The sequence below is a fragment of the Tamandua tetradactyla genome, chromosome 17 (genome assembly GCF_023851605.1).
Source record: "Tamandua tetradactyla isolate mTamTet1 chromosome 17, mTamTet1.pri, whole genome shotgun sequence".
In the NCBI taxonomy this organism is placed as follows: domain Eukaryota; kingdom Metazoa; phylum Chordata; class Mammalia; order Pilosa; family Myrmecophagidae; genus Tamandua; species Tamandua tetradactyla.
In genome coordinates this window covers 17,545,373-17,561,784 of record NC_135343.1, presented here as the reverse complement: position 1 = coordinate 17,561,784, position 16,412 = coordinate 17,545,373, and the positions used below count along the sequence as shown (strand labels likewise).

Sequence of the window (16,412 nt, the reverse complement as noted above, 5' to 3'; positions counted from 1 at the left end):
ATGCTATTTTAAATGAAATTTGTTTTCTTGGTTTCCTCTTTTGATTCCTCATGGAGTTTTATGGTGGATAAAGTCAGTCTTATTTTTTCTAGAAGTTTTATAGTTTTACATTTATGTCCATGATCCATATATGTTTTCTTTCTCTGGTTTTTGATATGAGAACTTAGATTATTGATTGAGGACCTTTGTTCTTTCTTAATATGAGCATTTAGTGCTAGAAATTTTCCTCTCAGCACCTTTTTAGCTGAGTCTACATATTTTAAGTTTCTTTTTATATTTTAGAAAGATTTCTTCAAGACCTCCTCTTTGAACATGGATTATTTAGAATTATGTTGTGTAATTTTCTAGTGTTTAGAGACCTTTTTGTTGTCTTTCTCTTATTTATTATTTGTGTGACTTGTTTGATTCCAGTATGGTCAGTGACCATACTCTGTGTGCTTTAGATTTTTTAAAATTTTCTCAGTTTTGTTTTAGGACTCAGAATATGAGCTATCTTGATGATTGTTCCAAGAGTACTTGAAAAAAATGTATATTCTACTATAGTGTTCTCTATATGTCAGTTAAATCCTGTTAGTTGACTGTGTTGTTCAAATCTTCTAAATCCTTGATCAACTTATTTTAAATTGTTTTGATCCACTGTACATTTTTATTTGGTATTATCAAAAGATGTTTTAGGGTTCTTATAAAATGGTCAGGGGCAGAAGTGTTTTCAGGAATTTGAAAACTGAAGAGAATGTCTCTTTGAAAGGGATTTTAATAATTTAAAATTTTGAATTTTGAATAAGCTACCAATACTTGAACATTTTAGGAATTTCATGTAAAATACCTATTTATGACTTCTGAAAAACAGAGAATCTTGCAACACTGGTCCTGCAATCTGGCGTGAAAACAATTTACTGAAGCCGTGTAGCCTGCTTTAAATGGCAGTGTACTGTCTGCTTTGCAACACTCTTCATCACTCCATGTCAGACTCCCAGTGTTTCTCAGTTGGAAACAATCCTGATCTCTCTCCCTCACCCAAATAAGAGGGTGTATATAAGGTCAACCCAATGTGTTTACTTTAAATTTTGAAATAAAATAAGGTCTCTAAATTCTCTGTACCATTTCCAGTACCTTAGTGTGCTAAGCACCATAAATAGATCCTAGTAAGCCAACAAAGGGACAGAAATGGTGTGAGGCAAGGAACAAAAAGAAGTTTCTATATTGTGATATTGTGGGAAATGGATTAGCTGCTGTCTTTCAGGACCAGGTCTGATTGGCCCAATGGTAAACTCTGAATGAGTTCAGTTGTTGCATTCTCAGATATAAAATACGCCCTCAACACTCTGTGCAGGGAGGGGAGTGGGGAGAACACAGCAGAGCAGTCTAAGCTAAGGAAGGATTTTGAGATTTGAGAAGGTATTGGAGTGGAGTTTCTAGAGGATGTAGGTAGGTAATGTTAAGGATTTCTGGCTTTTTACTATAAGCAATGGGAAAGTCTTGTTTGGGGCTTAAAGATAATGACCCCAGCAGACATCAGATGTACACATGAAAAAAAAAAAAAGAAGATTCCTCTATCAGTATCTTCTTGGTTCCAAGAACTAACCTAACATATTGGCCCGTGACCTGAGGCTACATTCTCTCTTGTACCTGGCCAAGCTCCATAGCATGGTAAATAAGACCCTTAGTGATATGGCTGCTGCTGTACTTTCTGGCCTCATCTTCCCCACTTGACTCTGCCAGTTTATGCCCTAGCAGTACTAATTTACTTGTAGTTACTATAACTTATCATGCCTCTAAGCTTGTACATATACTAGGATTTCTTCCCCAAATGTTCTTATTCCTTTGTCGGACTTGCTGAATGTATTAGTTTCCAAGCTGCTGAAACAAATACCATATAGTGGGTGGGCTTAAATGATGGAAATTTATGGGCTTGTGATTTTGAAGCTTCAAGTACAAAATCGAGGTGTCACCGGGTGGAGCGTTCTTCCCATAGACTGTGGTGTTCTAATGCTGGCTGCCAGGGATCTCTGGGTCCTTGACTTATCTGTCTCATGGCAGTGTACTTGAGGTTGTCCTCTCCTTTGTCTCCTGGGTGCTGGGTTCCGTTGACTTCCAGCCTCTTCCATAAGGAACAGCCTCTTCCATAAGGCTTTTGCTTCTTAAAGCCGCCAGTAGTAGGATTAAAGCCCCCAAGTCCACACCTTAACTGAAAGTAATAACTTCAAAAGGTCTTATTTATAATGTTAACACCCACAGGAATGGATTAAGATTAAGAATTTTTTTTTCTGGAGTACATAATTCAGCCTACCACTGTAAACTACAATTCATTTTTATTTATTTGTTTGTTTGCTTATTTAATTTTTGTATGTTGTGTGGCGGGGTCACATTTCATTCTTTTTTCCATGTGAGTATCCCATTATTGCAGCACCATTTGTTGAATTTTTTGTTTGTTTTTGTTGGCCTTTTTGTTTGTTTGTTTTTGGAAGCGCATGGGCTGGGAATCGAACCTGGGTCTCCTGCATGGAAGGTGAGAATTCTACCCCTGAACCACCCTTACATCCCCAAACTACAATTAATTTTTTAAAACCCATCTCAGATGTTCCTTCTGGGAAATCTTTCTTGACATTGGATTCACCAACTTATAATAATAATGATAATAATAATAATAATAATAATAATACCACCAGCAGAAGCAGCAGAAGTAGCAGCAGTCAACACTTACATAGAATTTTCCAGGCACTGTTATAGGTTCTTCATACATATTAATTTACAACATCTCAATGCAACAGATTGTATTCATTATCACCATTCTAAAGATGAGGAAACAGTAGCATAAGTAAATCCTGTAAGAAAGTGGTAGAGCAGATTTTGAAACCCTGGCAGTCTGATTCAGAATCTTATCTTTAACTACTTATGTTATTCATCTATCACCCCTGATTTTGAGCTCTCTCTCTACTTTGCATATTTCTCTTATCACATTTACATGCTACATGTTTGTTAAAATATTTGCCTCATTGAAAGTAAAACCTTTGTCTAATTCATACCCTATGTCTCCATTCCACTGATGACCTGTAGCTAAAGGTGACAGTAGGGAGTGGCAATGATTTGAATGAAAGGAAGGACACATGTCCTGCCTCAAAGGCACTTTCATTCAAATTACAAAGGAAACAAAACTATATGTATTCAAGTAAAACCCTTCTTTGGAAGGAATTCCAGTAATAGCTATTATGTAACTTGGTGTATCACTTAGTAAATGCTGAAATGATTGTTCACTGAAGTTGGGTTCATTTCCTTGCCTGAGATAAGTCTGGGAAATGATGATGTCCCTAAGTTGTAAGGTTATTAGAATCCATTAATAACTTAGCAATGGTTTCTCTTCAAGAGCCATTGAAGGGCAAGGGCAAGATTTGATAGAGGAAAGAAAATGCAGAGGGGGTGGGGCTGAATTTTTCTTCTTGGCTTGCAGTTGTATCTTACAGTCTTTCTCTGGGATTCATATTTTTCTGTATGTATAAAGATCTATCTGGTGTAGTAGCACTGCCTGAGCAATAGAGTTAAGTTCTACTCAAGAATGGCAAGGGGCAAGGGTTAAAACAGGATTTCTCCTCTTCTTAGTCTACTTTAATCTTCACGAAGAGATAAAGAAATGGGAAAAGAAGGATACAGTTCTGTGGTAACTTTTTTTTTTCAACTTTTTATTTTGAAATACTTACAAAACTTACAGGGCAGTCACAAAGATGATATACCTCTGTACAAAGAACTCCACCAAACCCCGTGTGGTAACTTTTTGATGACTTTTGACAACTTAAGATTTTGGTTATTATAAATGATGCTTCAGAGGCTCTTTCCAGAAGAGGACATTTTTTTCCTCCCTGAAAGTTTTATGTCTGATCATGGTTACCAGGTTTTTAAAATAAGAATTCCAGACGTCATAGTAACAATTTTCAGACACCACAGCCTCTCTTTCAAAGATTATGTTACTTTGGCCTCAATAATTGTCCCTCCCCCCTTCAGTGTTCCACGTTCCCTTCCGTCTTCCAGAAGCCTTTTCATTATCTTGTTAATGTTTTGTCAGCTTTAGTATTGGCCTTTGTTTTTTGCAGATGGAGACCGCGTAGCTTTGCAAGGCCAGAGTTAATGAAGATCTTACACAATTCACTGGATGATTCTTTTAAACGCCTTATTTATCCTCTGCTCTGTAGAGAGTTCAGGTATGCATCTTGTCATGTTTAATTTTGTATACTGTTTATTATATGCTAGGCCCACGAAAGGGTGTGGTAAATATTGATCCATTCACTAATCCGAGAAACTAGATCAGAATCACACAGTCTTAAATGCAAGCCTGGACTTCATTCTGTAGGTAAATTCAAATGCACAAATGTTTAATAAGAACAAGTTTTTGTTCTTATTTAACGTATACTTAAAAATCTTGATCATTTAATGTGTACCCCTTCCAATTCTGTGAAACTAGTCATGCAACTTTAATGACCAAGCCAAAAAAAAAAAATAGTTTTATTGATGAGAGAGTTGGCTTGGTAGAAATTAGCTGAGAAGGTAATTGGGGAAGATTTTTAAAGATACAGAACTGAGGAAAGCATTAGGGAATCAGTGAAGGGCATGATGAATTTATTATGATAAAGAAGAAAAGCTTTTTTTTTTTTTTAAACTCTGAATGGGAGTTGTTTGGATGAATAATTATCAGAAATGTGCTAAAGATTTCCTTCATTCTCACTTAGAAGTTTCAGCAAAGTTACCTTAAACTTAATCTTAAATAAAGATTCTCTAATGCTTTCTCTTCAGTATCACTAGAATTTCCAGCATCCTGTGTGTTCTAGTTTGCTAGCTGCCGGAATGCAATATACCAGAAATGGAACGGCTTTTTAAAAGGGAAATTTAATGAGTTGCTAGTTTAAGTTCTAAGGCCGAGAAAATGTCCCAATTAAAACAAATCTATAGAAATGTCCAATCAAAGGCATCCAGGGAAAGATACCTTGGTTCAAGAAGGCTGATGAAGTTCAGGGTTTCTCTCTCAAGTGAGAAGGCACATGGCGAACACAGTCAGGGCTTCTCTCTCAGCTGGAAGGGCACATGGCGAACACAGCATCATCTGCTGGCTTTCTCTCTTGGCTTCCTGTTTCATGAAGCTCCCTGGGAGGTGTTATTCTTCTTCATCTCCAAAGGTCGCTGGCTCGTGGACTCTCTGCATCTCCTGGCTACATCGTTCTGCTCTCTCTGAATTCCTTTCTCCAAAATGTTTTCTCTTTTATAGGACTCCAATAAACCAATCAAGACCCACCCAAATGGGTGGAGACATGTCATCCCCTAATCCAGTTTAACAACCACTCTTGACTAAATCACTTCAACTAGGGAGATGATCTCATTACAGTTTCAAATATACAGTATTGAATAGGGATTATTCTACCTTTAAGAAACGGGATTTATATCGAAACATGGCTTTTCTTAGGGGGCAAACTTCCTTCCAAACCAGCACACTGTGTAATGTTAGTTTGTTTTTCTTTTGCTGAATTTGGCTATAGATTTCAGAGCAGGGAATGAGGAGGTACTATTAGGAAGGACACAGCTCCTGTGCCCATTTTCTTTTTTGCGAGGTTATTGTATATGTGTTTTCATCCTTGTTTGGCCTGAATATTACCCCAAAATATTGTTTTTGGAATCTTATTTCATTTCAAATCTGTGTGAAGTAACATCTACCTTTGAGGGCTATGGCAGAAACTTTAAATGTAAGGGATTCTGTTCTTAATAAAGGAAATAGATAATTGTCATATATAAAATTTTATTTCCTTTGTATACTTTTACTTTATCTTTTCTGATGTTGTTTATAATGTCCAGTGATGCTTTTTGACATTTTTGCATAGATTTGATTTGAACAGCTTTACTGTATATGGAATAATTTGAGATTTGATATAAGCAGTTTGGTGTGAAATTGTTTAATATAATCCTTTTCTGACTTCCATTAGCAGTGGGCAAGCAAGAACATTCCTTCTCTTTTTGAAAAATGCCTGTGGTTAAAAAGATACATCTTATTTTAGGCGCATAGGTTGGTTTACAGACGTTGTCTGTAGTTGTGTCTCATTATAGAAATATAATTATCTAGACAGCAGTTGAAGAGGGAAAACTGTCAGTAGGTTGTTTTTAAGAACATTATTTTTCTAATTAAAAAGAAATTTGTCTCAATTGTAGAAAACTTAGAACAATCAGTAAAGCACAAAGGGAAAAAACTCATAATTTCACTACTTAATTCATTACCTACATATAACCATTGTTCACCTGACTCTTTTCGGTGTGTGTGTGTGTGTATGTGTGTGTGTGTATGAAAAGAAATCATATAGAATATATTATTTTGAAGGCATTTTATTCAGTTGGCTAAGTACTATGCACATTTCCTCATGTTATTAGATATATATATATATATATATATATAGTTTTTACATATATAGTATATTTGTTAAGAACTGACTGGAGCCACTTGGATGTAAATGCTGAGTCAGTCACTTGTTAGCTGTGTGAACTAAGCTAAAATTAATTAACTACTCAGTGCTTATACTATGTACCCAATAAGATTACTGGTCGCATTAAATATGTTAATTCATGTAAAACACTTAGAAAGTTCTTAGCTAGTAGTAAGTCCACAGTTAAGTGTTATTATTAGTTCTATTGCAACCTAAATTTTGATGGTTGCTTAGTATTTCATCACATGGATATATAATCCTCTCCAGTTGGCCATTTATATTGTATCTAAATTTTTATTATTACAAATATTACTTTTTGTGAGTATCCTGGTACATATATTGTCATGTATGTCTCTGGTTATTTCCTTATAATTAACCATAAGTAGAATTTCTGGGTCAAAGGATGGTATAGTATTAAGGCTTATTTTTTTCCCTCTAAGAGAAGTTTGTATGGCCTTCAGTTGTTCATCTGAGTGTCTGCAGACAGTGGTTATTGCCATTCTTTTGAGTATTTATAAGTTTCTTAGGCAAAAATGGGCCTAAGTTGAAGTTTTGTTGGTTTCAGAATATCTAAACAGTGCACCGTTTGTCTAATCCATTCAGAGAAACATGGAGCAGAGTGATGTGAGCAATCTCTCAGCCAGCAGCAGTTTTTCCATTCGTAATACCCATCCTACTATTATAACAAGGCCATTTCTGTCATAGTTCTTACTGTACCTATGTGATAGGTGAAGCATATAGTTAAAAAGTTGGATTATATCCTATTATCATCTAGCATTGCTTCAAAAGGAACCATTAACAAATATCTGCATGAAGGAGTGAAAAGGATCAGTCAGGGTACTTTGAGATGAAAGCAGTAGGAAACCTATTGATTTAAACAATCAGGAAAATTATAATTAATTTAAATGAATTAGGAATTAGTCTAACAAATATATCTAAGATCTGTATGAGGAAAACTATAAAACTGATGAAAGACATCAATAAATGAAGAGATATTCTGTGTTCATTGATAGGAATGAACTCAATACTGTTGAGATATCAATTCTTCTAAACTTGATCTATAGATTCAGCACAATTCCAATCAAAATTCTAGCAAGCTATTTTATGGATGTTGAGAAACTAACTCTAAAGTTTATGTGAAAAGTGAAAAAGCTTGAATAGTCAGCACAATATGGAGAAGAACGAAATTAGAGGACCGATACTACTCGGACTTAAAGAATTACTGTAAATCTGTAATGATTAAGACAGTGTGGTATTGCTGAAAGAATAGACAGATCAGTGGAATACAGAATAGAGAGCTGAGAAATAGATCCGCATGAATATAGTTAGCTGATCTTTGACAATGAAGCGAAAACAACTCAATGGAAAAAAGGATAGTCTTTTCGACAAATGCTGCTGGAACAATTGGACATCCACATGCAGAAAAATGAATCTGTACTGTGACCTTGTACCTTTCAAACAAATTAACTGAAAATAGATCATAAACCCAAATGTAAAATACAGCACTAAAAAACTTCTAGAAGATAACATAGGAGAAAATCTAGGTAACTGAGTTTGGTGATGAAGTTTTAGATAAGCACAATCTTTTAAAAGGAAAAATTATGTTGGAGACCTAAGTTCGATTACTGGAGCCTGCCCATGCCAAAAAAAAAAAAAAAAAGGAAAAAATTGATGTTATATTTACCCTACTCCATGTGACATCTGAATCTTATATACACACACACTCTCTTTTCTCTCACACATACACACCTATTTATGCATAAATTTTGTATATTAAGGAGAGCAGATGAGGAAGGAAGGTAGGTATGACAAATTCATAAGGTTCAAATTTTTGGTATCATGAGTCAAGGTCATTTATGTGTATGTTTTTTCTTTAAAGTTATTTTCTTATAATACATTATAAGAAATGTATATTCCTCTTATGGGGAATAACTGGATAAAATGAATTCAGCTTTTTCTGGGAAAGAAATTTGGATGAAAGGATAACTAAAGTTTTTCTTCCTTTTCTTCCTTCCTTCCTCTTTCTTTTTCTCTTTCTCTTTCTCTTGCTTTCTCTCTTTCTCTCTCTGTCTCTGTCTGTCTTTTTGTATTTCCAAAGAGCCAAACTAACATCAGATGCAGAGAAGGAATCAGTAATGATGTTTGGACGGAACCTTCGTCAGCTCCTTTTAACAAGCCCTGTTCCAGGGCGTACCTTGATGGGAGTGGATCCTGGTTACAAACATGGTTGCAAATTAGCTATAATTTCTCCTACCAGTAAGTATATCTTTCAGCTTTTCATATAAACATTTGGTTCTTCATAAATTTCAGTTTATGTATTTCATGAGGATTTGGAAATGATGTTAATTTTCAAGATTTAGAAAATAGTTTTCTTATACATAGGGATATAGAGATCAAACTTCAAATTTGTCTTCTTTATTCATCAAAACTCTCATTACATTACCATCATTTATGCTCTTCCTTATGTCACAATGGAGGTCTTAACAATTAACTAGGCTCAGATTTTAAAGTACTTTAACTTTATTCCCCTATCATAAGCATCACCTTATGAGGATGCATTTATATATGGTGAATTTCAAATCTGTATATACTTTAAATATCACAAGACAATTATTGTTTTGTACAGTCAATATTTTTTCCCTATTTACCTTTATATTCACTCTTCCTGTTACTGTTCGTTTCTTTTTTCATTTCCATGTTCCTATGTGAGATAATTTTCTTTCTGCCTGAAGAACTCTGTGCCGTCTTTATGTAATATTGTAACTTCAGTTTTGAAGGACATTTTTTGCTGGTTATAGAATTAAATATTGACACTTTCTTTCAGCACTTTGAAGATTTCATTCTCTCTTTTCCCTGGCTACCATAGTTTCTGTTTAGAAATCAGCTGGAGATATTATTTTTCCTTTGTAGGTAATGTGTCATTTTTCCTCTGGCTACTGCTCAGATTTTTTTCTTTGCAGTTTTCAAAAGTTTTCTTATGATGTTCCTGGCATTATTATTTTATTTATTTTTTTATTTGTTGCAAGCATCCTGCTTGGAGTTTGTAGAGTTTCTCATATCTTTCTGAAACTACAGTTATACAACATCAGAGTTCTGAATTTACTCTCTTCTATTTTCCATTATGTTGTTTTATTTTTTATTGATCATCTTTAAGTTTACCGATCTATTCTCCTCTGTATAATTAGCTATTAAATACATCTGTTGAATTCTTTATTTAAGTTATTGTATTTTTCAGCTTTGGAATTTCCATTTGGTACTTAAAAAAAATGTCCTATGGTGAACTTATCCACCTGTTCAGTTTTTCTGGCCACTAAAGCAAATATCATGCAACATGGGTTGACTTAAACAATGCATTTTATAGGCTCACAGTTTTGAGGTTAAGAGAAGTCCCAGTTGAGGTGTAATGAAGGTGATACTTACTTCCAGGAGGCTGAACTTTTAGGAGGGACAGCTGGGTCAGGAAAGGTTTTCTAGCTATATGTGTCTAGAACCTCCCCATCTATTTTTCCAAATTACTGAGACAAAAAAAAATCTCTACATTTGTGTGGATAATTAAATAGTCTTTTGCTTTCTAGAGTCCATTTCTCTATTGCTTTCTCTACTTTTATCTGAACTTGTTCCTTCACCCTTCCTGTCATTATTTTGCTCAATTCAGATGTAATTCCCGATAGTTTCTTTTCAGTGTAGGGTTTTATCTTGAAAAGAATCTTCTATTTATTAATTTCAGGAGTTCATAGGGATCAGAGTTTGCCAGCCTCTTCCAGGCTTACTGGGCAACGTTTGTACTGACCCCATAAATTAGAATCTTCAAAAATCTCTCATCGTTGAGCTGCTGTGCTTAAACTGACCTGTTGTGCTTTCTAGACATTTTGGCAATCTTCTGTTCTCAGGTTCATCAAATACTCTTATTGCTTTTTTCTGTTTCTGTCTACCTCAGCCCCCACAAATCCTGAGAGTATGTAGTCTTGTAGTTTTCAGCGCACTTTTCATACCTGCAGATTTTTTGGGTTGTGAGGATACTTTGTTACTTTAGATGTAGTCACTACATCTGTTCTTGCTGTTTGGTTTTTGGTTTTGCTGTTCTAGTTGTTCTGTCTTTTTCTATGCTATGCAATTTTATTATAAATTGCAATTTTATTATAAATTGGAAGTATACTTTATCAAATTTTTTCTTTTCATTTTTGAAAGAGCTCACATTAGGTTAGTATCATGTTTCTTGACAGCTTTATACACAGTTTGTGTATAAAATATGTGGGGCTGGTATCTTTGGGAAATTGAGTTTTTAACTACTACAGTTATTGTATTGCTTATAGGATAGTTCTTCTAAAATTTTTCGTGTATATATGTTTATATATATACATCTTCTTTAGTCTGTTTTAGGAAGTAAGATTTTTTTCCAGGAATTTATCCATTTCATTATTTAATCTAAATTGTTATAAATTTGTCATAAAACTTTTTATTATATTCTCTTTTTAATCTTTTAAATATCTGCTGAATCTCAATTATATTCATATTGCATTTCTAATATTTTTTATTTGTTCCTTTTATTTTTCTTTTTCTTCACTAGTATTGTTTAACGTGTATGTTTTTCTTATAAGTATTTTCAGAGAATTATCTTTAAACTTTGTTGATCCTTTTCTATTTCATTATTCTTCTTTTAAGTTTATCATTTGTTTCTTTCTATTCTCTTAGGATTATTCTATTGTTCTTTTCCTAACTTCCTAAATTGGCCACTTAGATTTTTTATTTATATTCTTTAGGTATTTACCCTTACATTTTAGAAAATATTTTTTAATTGAAATATAATACAGAAAATCTAACCACTCTTAAATATGCTACTCAAAGAATTACCACAAGGTGAACAAACTCATATACTCAAATCAAGAAGTAGAATAATGTCACAGCAGTGTCTGATGAATAGTAAGCCTTCATTCAGTAAATGTTAGCTGTTGTTATTATTGATAGGTGTTCCATTAAAAACCATTTGATAGATAGAAAATGTAGAGCTGTGTTCCAGTAGCCATGTTTCTTGAAGATGATTGTATAATGATATAGCTTTCACAATGTGACTGTGCAATTGTGAAAACCTTGTGTCTGATGCTCCTTTTATCTACCTTATCAATAGACAAGTAAAACATATGGAATAAAAATAAATAATAGGGGGAACAAATGTTAAAATAAATTTAGTTTGAAATACTAGTGATAAATGAAAGTGAAGGGTAAGGGGTATGGTATGTATAATCTTTTTTTCTGTTATTGTTTTTATTTCTTTTTCTGTTGTCTTTTTATTTCTTTTTCTGAATTATTGCAAGTGTTCTAAGAAATTATTAATATGCAACTATGTGATGATATTGAGAATTACTGAATATATATGTAGAACAGAATTATATGTTAATGTTTTTGTTTGTTCTTAATTTTTTTAATTAATAAATAAATTTTAAAAAGATTAAAAAAAGTACAACTAGAAAGACAACAAAAAAACCATTTGATAGAAATGAATGTGACTGCTGAATCAATATATTGATATTTCTTTTGGTCTCCAGTGTCTTGGAGTAGCTAGAAGAAAAAATGAAAAATTGTGGAAATATAATCCATACCAAACTTTAAAATTTGTTATACAATAACTTGTTAAAATGTACTTGGAAATTAAAAAACAAAACAAAACAAACCAGTTGACAGGCACATTGTTCAATTAATAATGGTTTTGTCTCGCAAAATAGAGTCTTTGTGACTTTGGAGGTAACAATATTTTAGAGTGTTTAGGGAGAATTTGATTTAGTGACTATGAATGGTTCAGACTGCATTTAAATAGACCAGTTCTATTATCTGTTACAGCTTCCTTATTCAAATTATTGGTATGTTAAGTTATGTAATTTATTAAAAAACAGTTTATTATTTTTATTTTTCTAAGGTCAGATACTTCATACTGATGTGGTCTACTTGCATTGTGGCCAAGGCTTCCGAGAGGCAGAGAAAATAAAGAGGCTTTTGCTGAATTTCAAGTATGAAAATAAGTAACCTTTGACTACTTCTGTGACTCAGTCAATCAGAGATAACTTTGACTCTTCTAGTTTAGAGGGATGGACTAAGGGAAGTACCTTGATGAGAGAGAAGGAACCATTAAAATAGTGCTGGGTTAAATTCCTTGGAACTCTATATATGGAGACTCCAGTGGAATGCTGCTACCTTTCTTTGCCAATTTCACTAAACAAAGGTGGTAATATTAGCAAATAAGAACATTTACTTATTCTATTTGGGCTTTTTTTTTTTTTCATGGATCTGAGGACTGGATGTGGTAGTGTTTAGAATGTTAAAGAATTATTTGACTTGTCATGTAATTCAATTATAATATCTTTATTATGGGTTTACTCTGAAGAATGCTCCAGAGTTTGCTTACCCATGTCTGGTATGTTTCCTTATGAACTGGAAGAAAATCAACAGTTCTTCAGATTGTTTGACAGTGAAATATTTTCTTCACTGCTTCCTATATTAAATGCAAGGGTTTTTACCTGGAACAATGCTTTTATTCTATATAAGTCTGGGTTTGCCTTATGAAGCAATAGAGAGGTTGCTTGCACATTTTAGAGAATAAGAGCATTTCATAAATTTGTGCGTTCTCTACATTTTCTCTTGGTTGATTTCAAAGCATACTTGAGCTTATCCAGTTTCTTATCCTGTTTTTCCCTTGAAGCTGCAGCACTGTGGTGATTGGAAATGGAACTGCCTGCCGTGAAACAGAAGCTTATTTTGCTGACCTAATAATGAAAAATTTCTTTACACCACTGGATGTTGTTTACTGGTAAGGATGTTAGGAATGTCTGTCTTCTTGGTGAAGCACAGGAGCTTCTAAATTCCTTCTAAGATTGATTGCTCGTTCTCTTTTTAAGATATACATCTTGTTTGCCCCCCAAACCACTTCTTGTTTTGCAAAATTGTAGGATAATGTAAAATGTCTTCGAGAAATTTGAGGCAGGAATAATTAGAGCAGGACAGTGTCCTGGAACCTCTCACAGAAGCAGCAAGTGAGGGCTTACTTAGTTTCATGAGATTTCCCAGGTTTTACATTGTATGAGGGCTCTAGCTAATTCTTGACTAATAGGTAAGAAGGTATACCAGGTTAGTAAGTATAGTGTGAATAACTTAGTCTTCTTCCAGAGTTTTGATGCCTATGAATCACTGACCTTTGGAATTGAGAGCCAAAGTAAGTACTATGAATTAAAAATATTTCTGATGTTCCCTTCTTACCTGTCTTTTAGTCACAAGCTTTCATTTCATATAGGCATACAGATAACTTCTGAATAGCTATGAAATAGCGTGACTACATTTCTCCATCTCTGCCCTCTAACTCTGTAGTAGTTCTTCTTTTATTCACCAATCTTTCCCACATTTCCCTTACCCCTCAAACTTTTTGCAGAATAGTAAGTCCTAAAGGGTTGAATTATAGGAGAGTTATAATAACTGATTTCCAGTGGAGAGCGCTCAAGAGCCATTTTCCACCACTTGCTGAGAAATTTAATATCTAAGATTACCCAGCTGATGAATGGATGACTGACAGGGAAAACAAAACAAAAAAAACGAAATCCAACATAGGAAGAATTCTGGGATTTGTTTAGGTGGGCTCAAAGGGAGGGGCCAGGTGTTTAGCACATGGTATTCCCTGTGCTAAGTGTATAATGAAGTAAGTCAGGGAAACCATGGGGGAAGTTATCCAAAAATCCAAATCCTAATTTCCATAAGAGAAAAAGACCCTGGAATTAAGTTGCAGAACATAACTATGCTAAGGCTTATCAATCAAATGTTGTTCAAAGTTGGAAGTATTTGTAAAACAAATTCTACAGTATTATCTGGTATCACTTATTTAAAGTATGCACTAGAATAATTTGCTCTTTTCAATCTTCTGGCTCATCCTAGGCATTCTTTATTCTTTGAATGTCTCAATATTTGTTTCCCTTAATATTAAATTGTCACACTTCATTATTTTCTGCTTTTTTCCCTTCCATTTTTCTTTTCTAAATAAAGTTTTTTTTGTAGCAATGGTGAAAATTAATGAAATGTTGATATAACTTACTCTTTAAGAGACATTTGTGTTTATATGCTATGTATCCATTTTCTTCTTTATTGGGACCTTCTTAAACCAGGAACCATGCTTTTATTCATACCTGCTCCGTTCACACATTAAGCACGTTTCTTTACTAAAGCTGTTTTCATATGTTTATTGGCCACTTGTGTTACTTTTTTAGTGAGTGGCCTGTTCATGTCCTTTGTTCATTTTTTTCTATTGGGGAATTTCATCTCATTCATGATGACTTGTAAATGTCTTTATATACGAATGAATGATCCTGTACATCATAGTATTTGCAAATTATGCAAATAGTTTTCTTCATTTTGTATTTGTAATTTAAGCCTTATTTGATACAGAATTTAAAGTGTTTATTATCTTAGAGTGATCAGTCTTTTTCTTTAGGGCTTTTGAATTTTGTGTTATGCGTGTTTGAGTCTAGAACAGTAAAACATTGTATTAGTTTTTAGTTTTCTATAGAAAAAATAAGTGTTTTGTAGGTATAAGAATGTCAAGTTTTACAAAAAAAAAGCTTCTTTCAAGTTTTTGTTTTTCTAATATTTTTCTTACTTTCTCTGTGAAGCCATTATCCTCTCAGTTACTTTTATGTTTGCTTTGAGGCTTCATTGTCTAAGAAACCAAAAATTAGCCAGAGAACCTTAATCAGCTTAAATAATAGAAGCAGAGACTGGAAAGTTGTTAAGTATCCTGATACTATTTTTGATTAAAAAAAAAATAGGGGAGGTGCAAAGGTAGTCCAGTGGTAGAATTCTCACCTACCATGTGGAAGACCTGAGTTTGATTTCCAGACATGCACTTCCCAAAGCAAACAAAAGTCCAAACAACCAAACAAAAAATTCAACAAATGGTGCTGCAATACTGGAAAACTCACATGGAAAAAGAATGACGTGTGACCCCGCCATACAGCATACCAAAAAAAAAAAAGTGGATGCTGATTTAACTCCCCCCTTCTTTCTTAAGGCCTTTATTCACCAATTATGTTTTTTTAAATTTATTTTTTTATATGTTTTTTTTTAAACGGCAGAGCCACTTGCTTTCTTCCTTCTTCTCTCCCTTTCCTTCTCGTCTGTCTATTCTGTCTTCCTTTTTTTTCTCCCTTTCCTTCTCTTCTTCCTTAAGTCTTTTGTTTGGTTGTTCCATATCTGAGTCATCTGTTGTTGTTTGACCACTGAATTATTTCCAATCTTTGAAATATCTTTGGTTCTAAGATTAGTAGTCCTGTGTTACAGTCAATAATTTCAATATTTATTTGCAGGAATATTTAGTATTTTTGTAATGAGCTGAGGAAAGAGAGCAGCTCATTACAGAAATACTAAATATTCCATTGTTTGTTTGTTTTTGGGTGCACGGTATGGAAATTGAAACCAGGTCTCCCACATGGAAGGCAAGCATTCTACCATTGAACCACCCGTTCACCCTAGAACATTTGTTTTTAATTTTACCATTGACAGTATAATCTGAAGAGTATTGATACGTTGATAAGAAAACTAAATATCATACTGGTTACTGTCATGTAGCATATTAACTGCTTTATTTTTCTACTTGAAATTTATTTGAATTCTGGAATCTATGGAGTGATATCTTTTAGTTCTTCAAACTCTCAGACATTGCTCTTCAAATATTACATATGTCCCATTCTCTGTCTTTGAAAATCTAATTGTAGGTATATCCAGCCATCTTGCTCTCTTCTCCATGTCTTTTGTGTGTGTGTGTGTGTGTGTGTGTGTGTGTGTGTGTGTGTGTGTGTGCGCGCGCTTATGGCTGGGGTCACATTTCATTCTTTTTCCACGTGAATATCCCATTATTGCTGCACCATTTCTTGCATTTTTGTTGTTTGTTTGTTTTTTCTTTTGCTTGGCTTGTTTATTTGTGTTTGGGAA

At 33.8% G+C, this 16,412-nt stretch overlaps 1 protein-coding gene across 3 annotated transcripts in view; it reads left to right on the top strand.

Moving 5' to 3' along the window:
* SRBD1 (S1 RNA binding domain 1) overlaps positions 1 to 16,412 on the top strand; it is a 280,304-nt gene that overhangs the window by 60,369 nt on the left and 203,523 nt on the right. For all 3 annotated transcript variants that reach the window (XR_013164245.1, XM_077134136.1, XM_077134138.1), the window contains exons 11-14: positions 4,086 to 4,193; positions 8,551 to 8,708; positions 12,364 to 12,454; positions 13,144 to 13,251. Coding sequence is in view for 2 of the 3 variants with exons in the window: in XM_077134136.1 (XP_076990251.1) it covers positions 4,086 to 4,193; positions 8,551 to 8,708; positions 12,364 to 12,454; positions 13,144 to 13,251 (465 nt within the window). In the remaining variant the exon portion in view is untranslated. The remainder of the gene's footprint in view (positions 1 to 4,085; positions 4,194 to 8,550; positions 8,709 to 12,363; positions 12,455 to 13,143; positions 13,252 to 16,412) is intronic.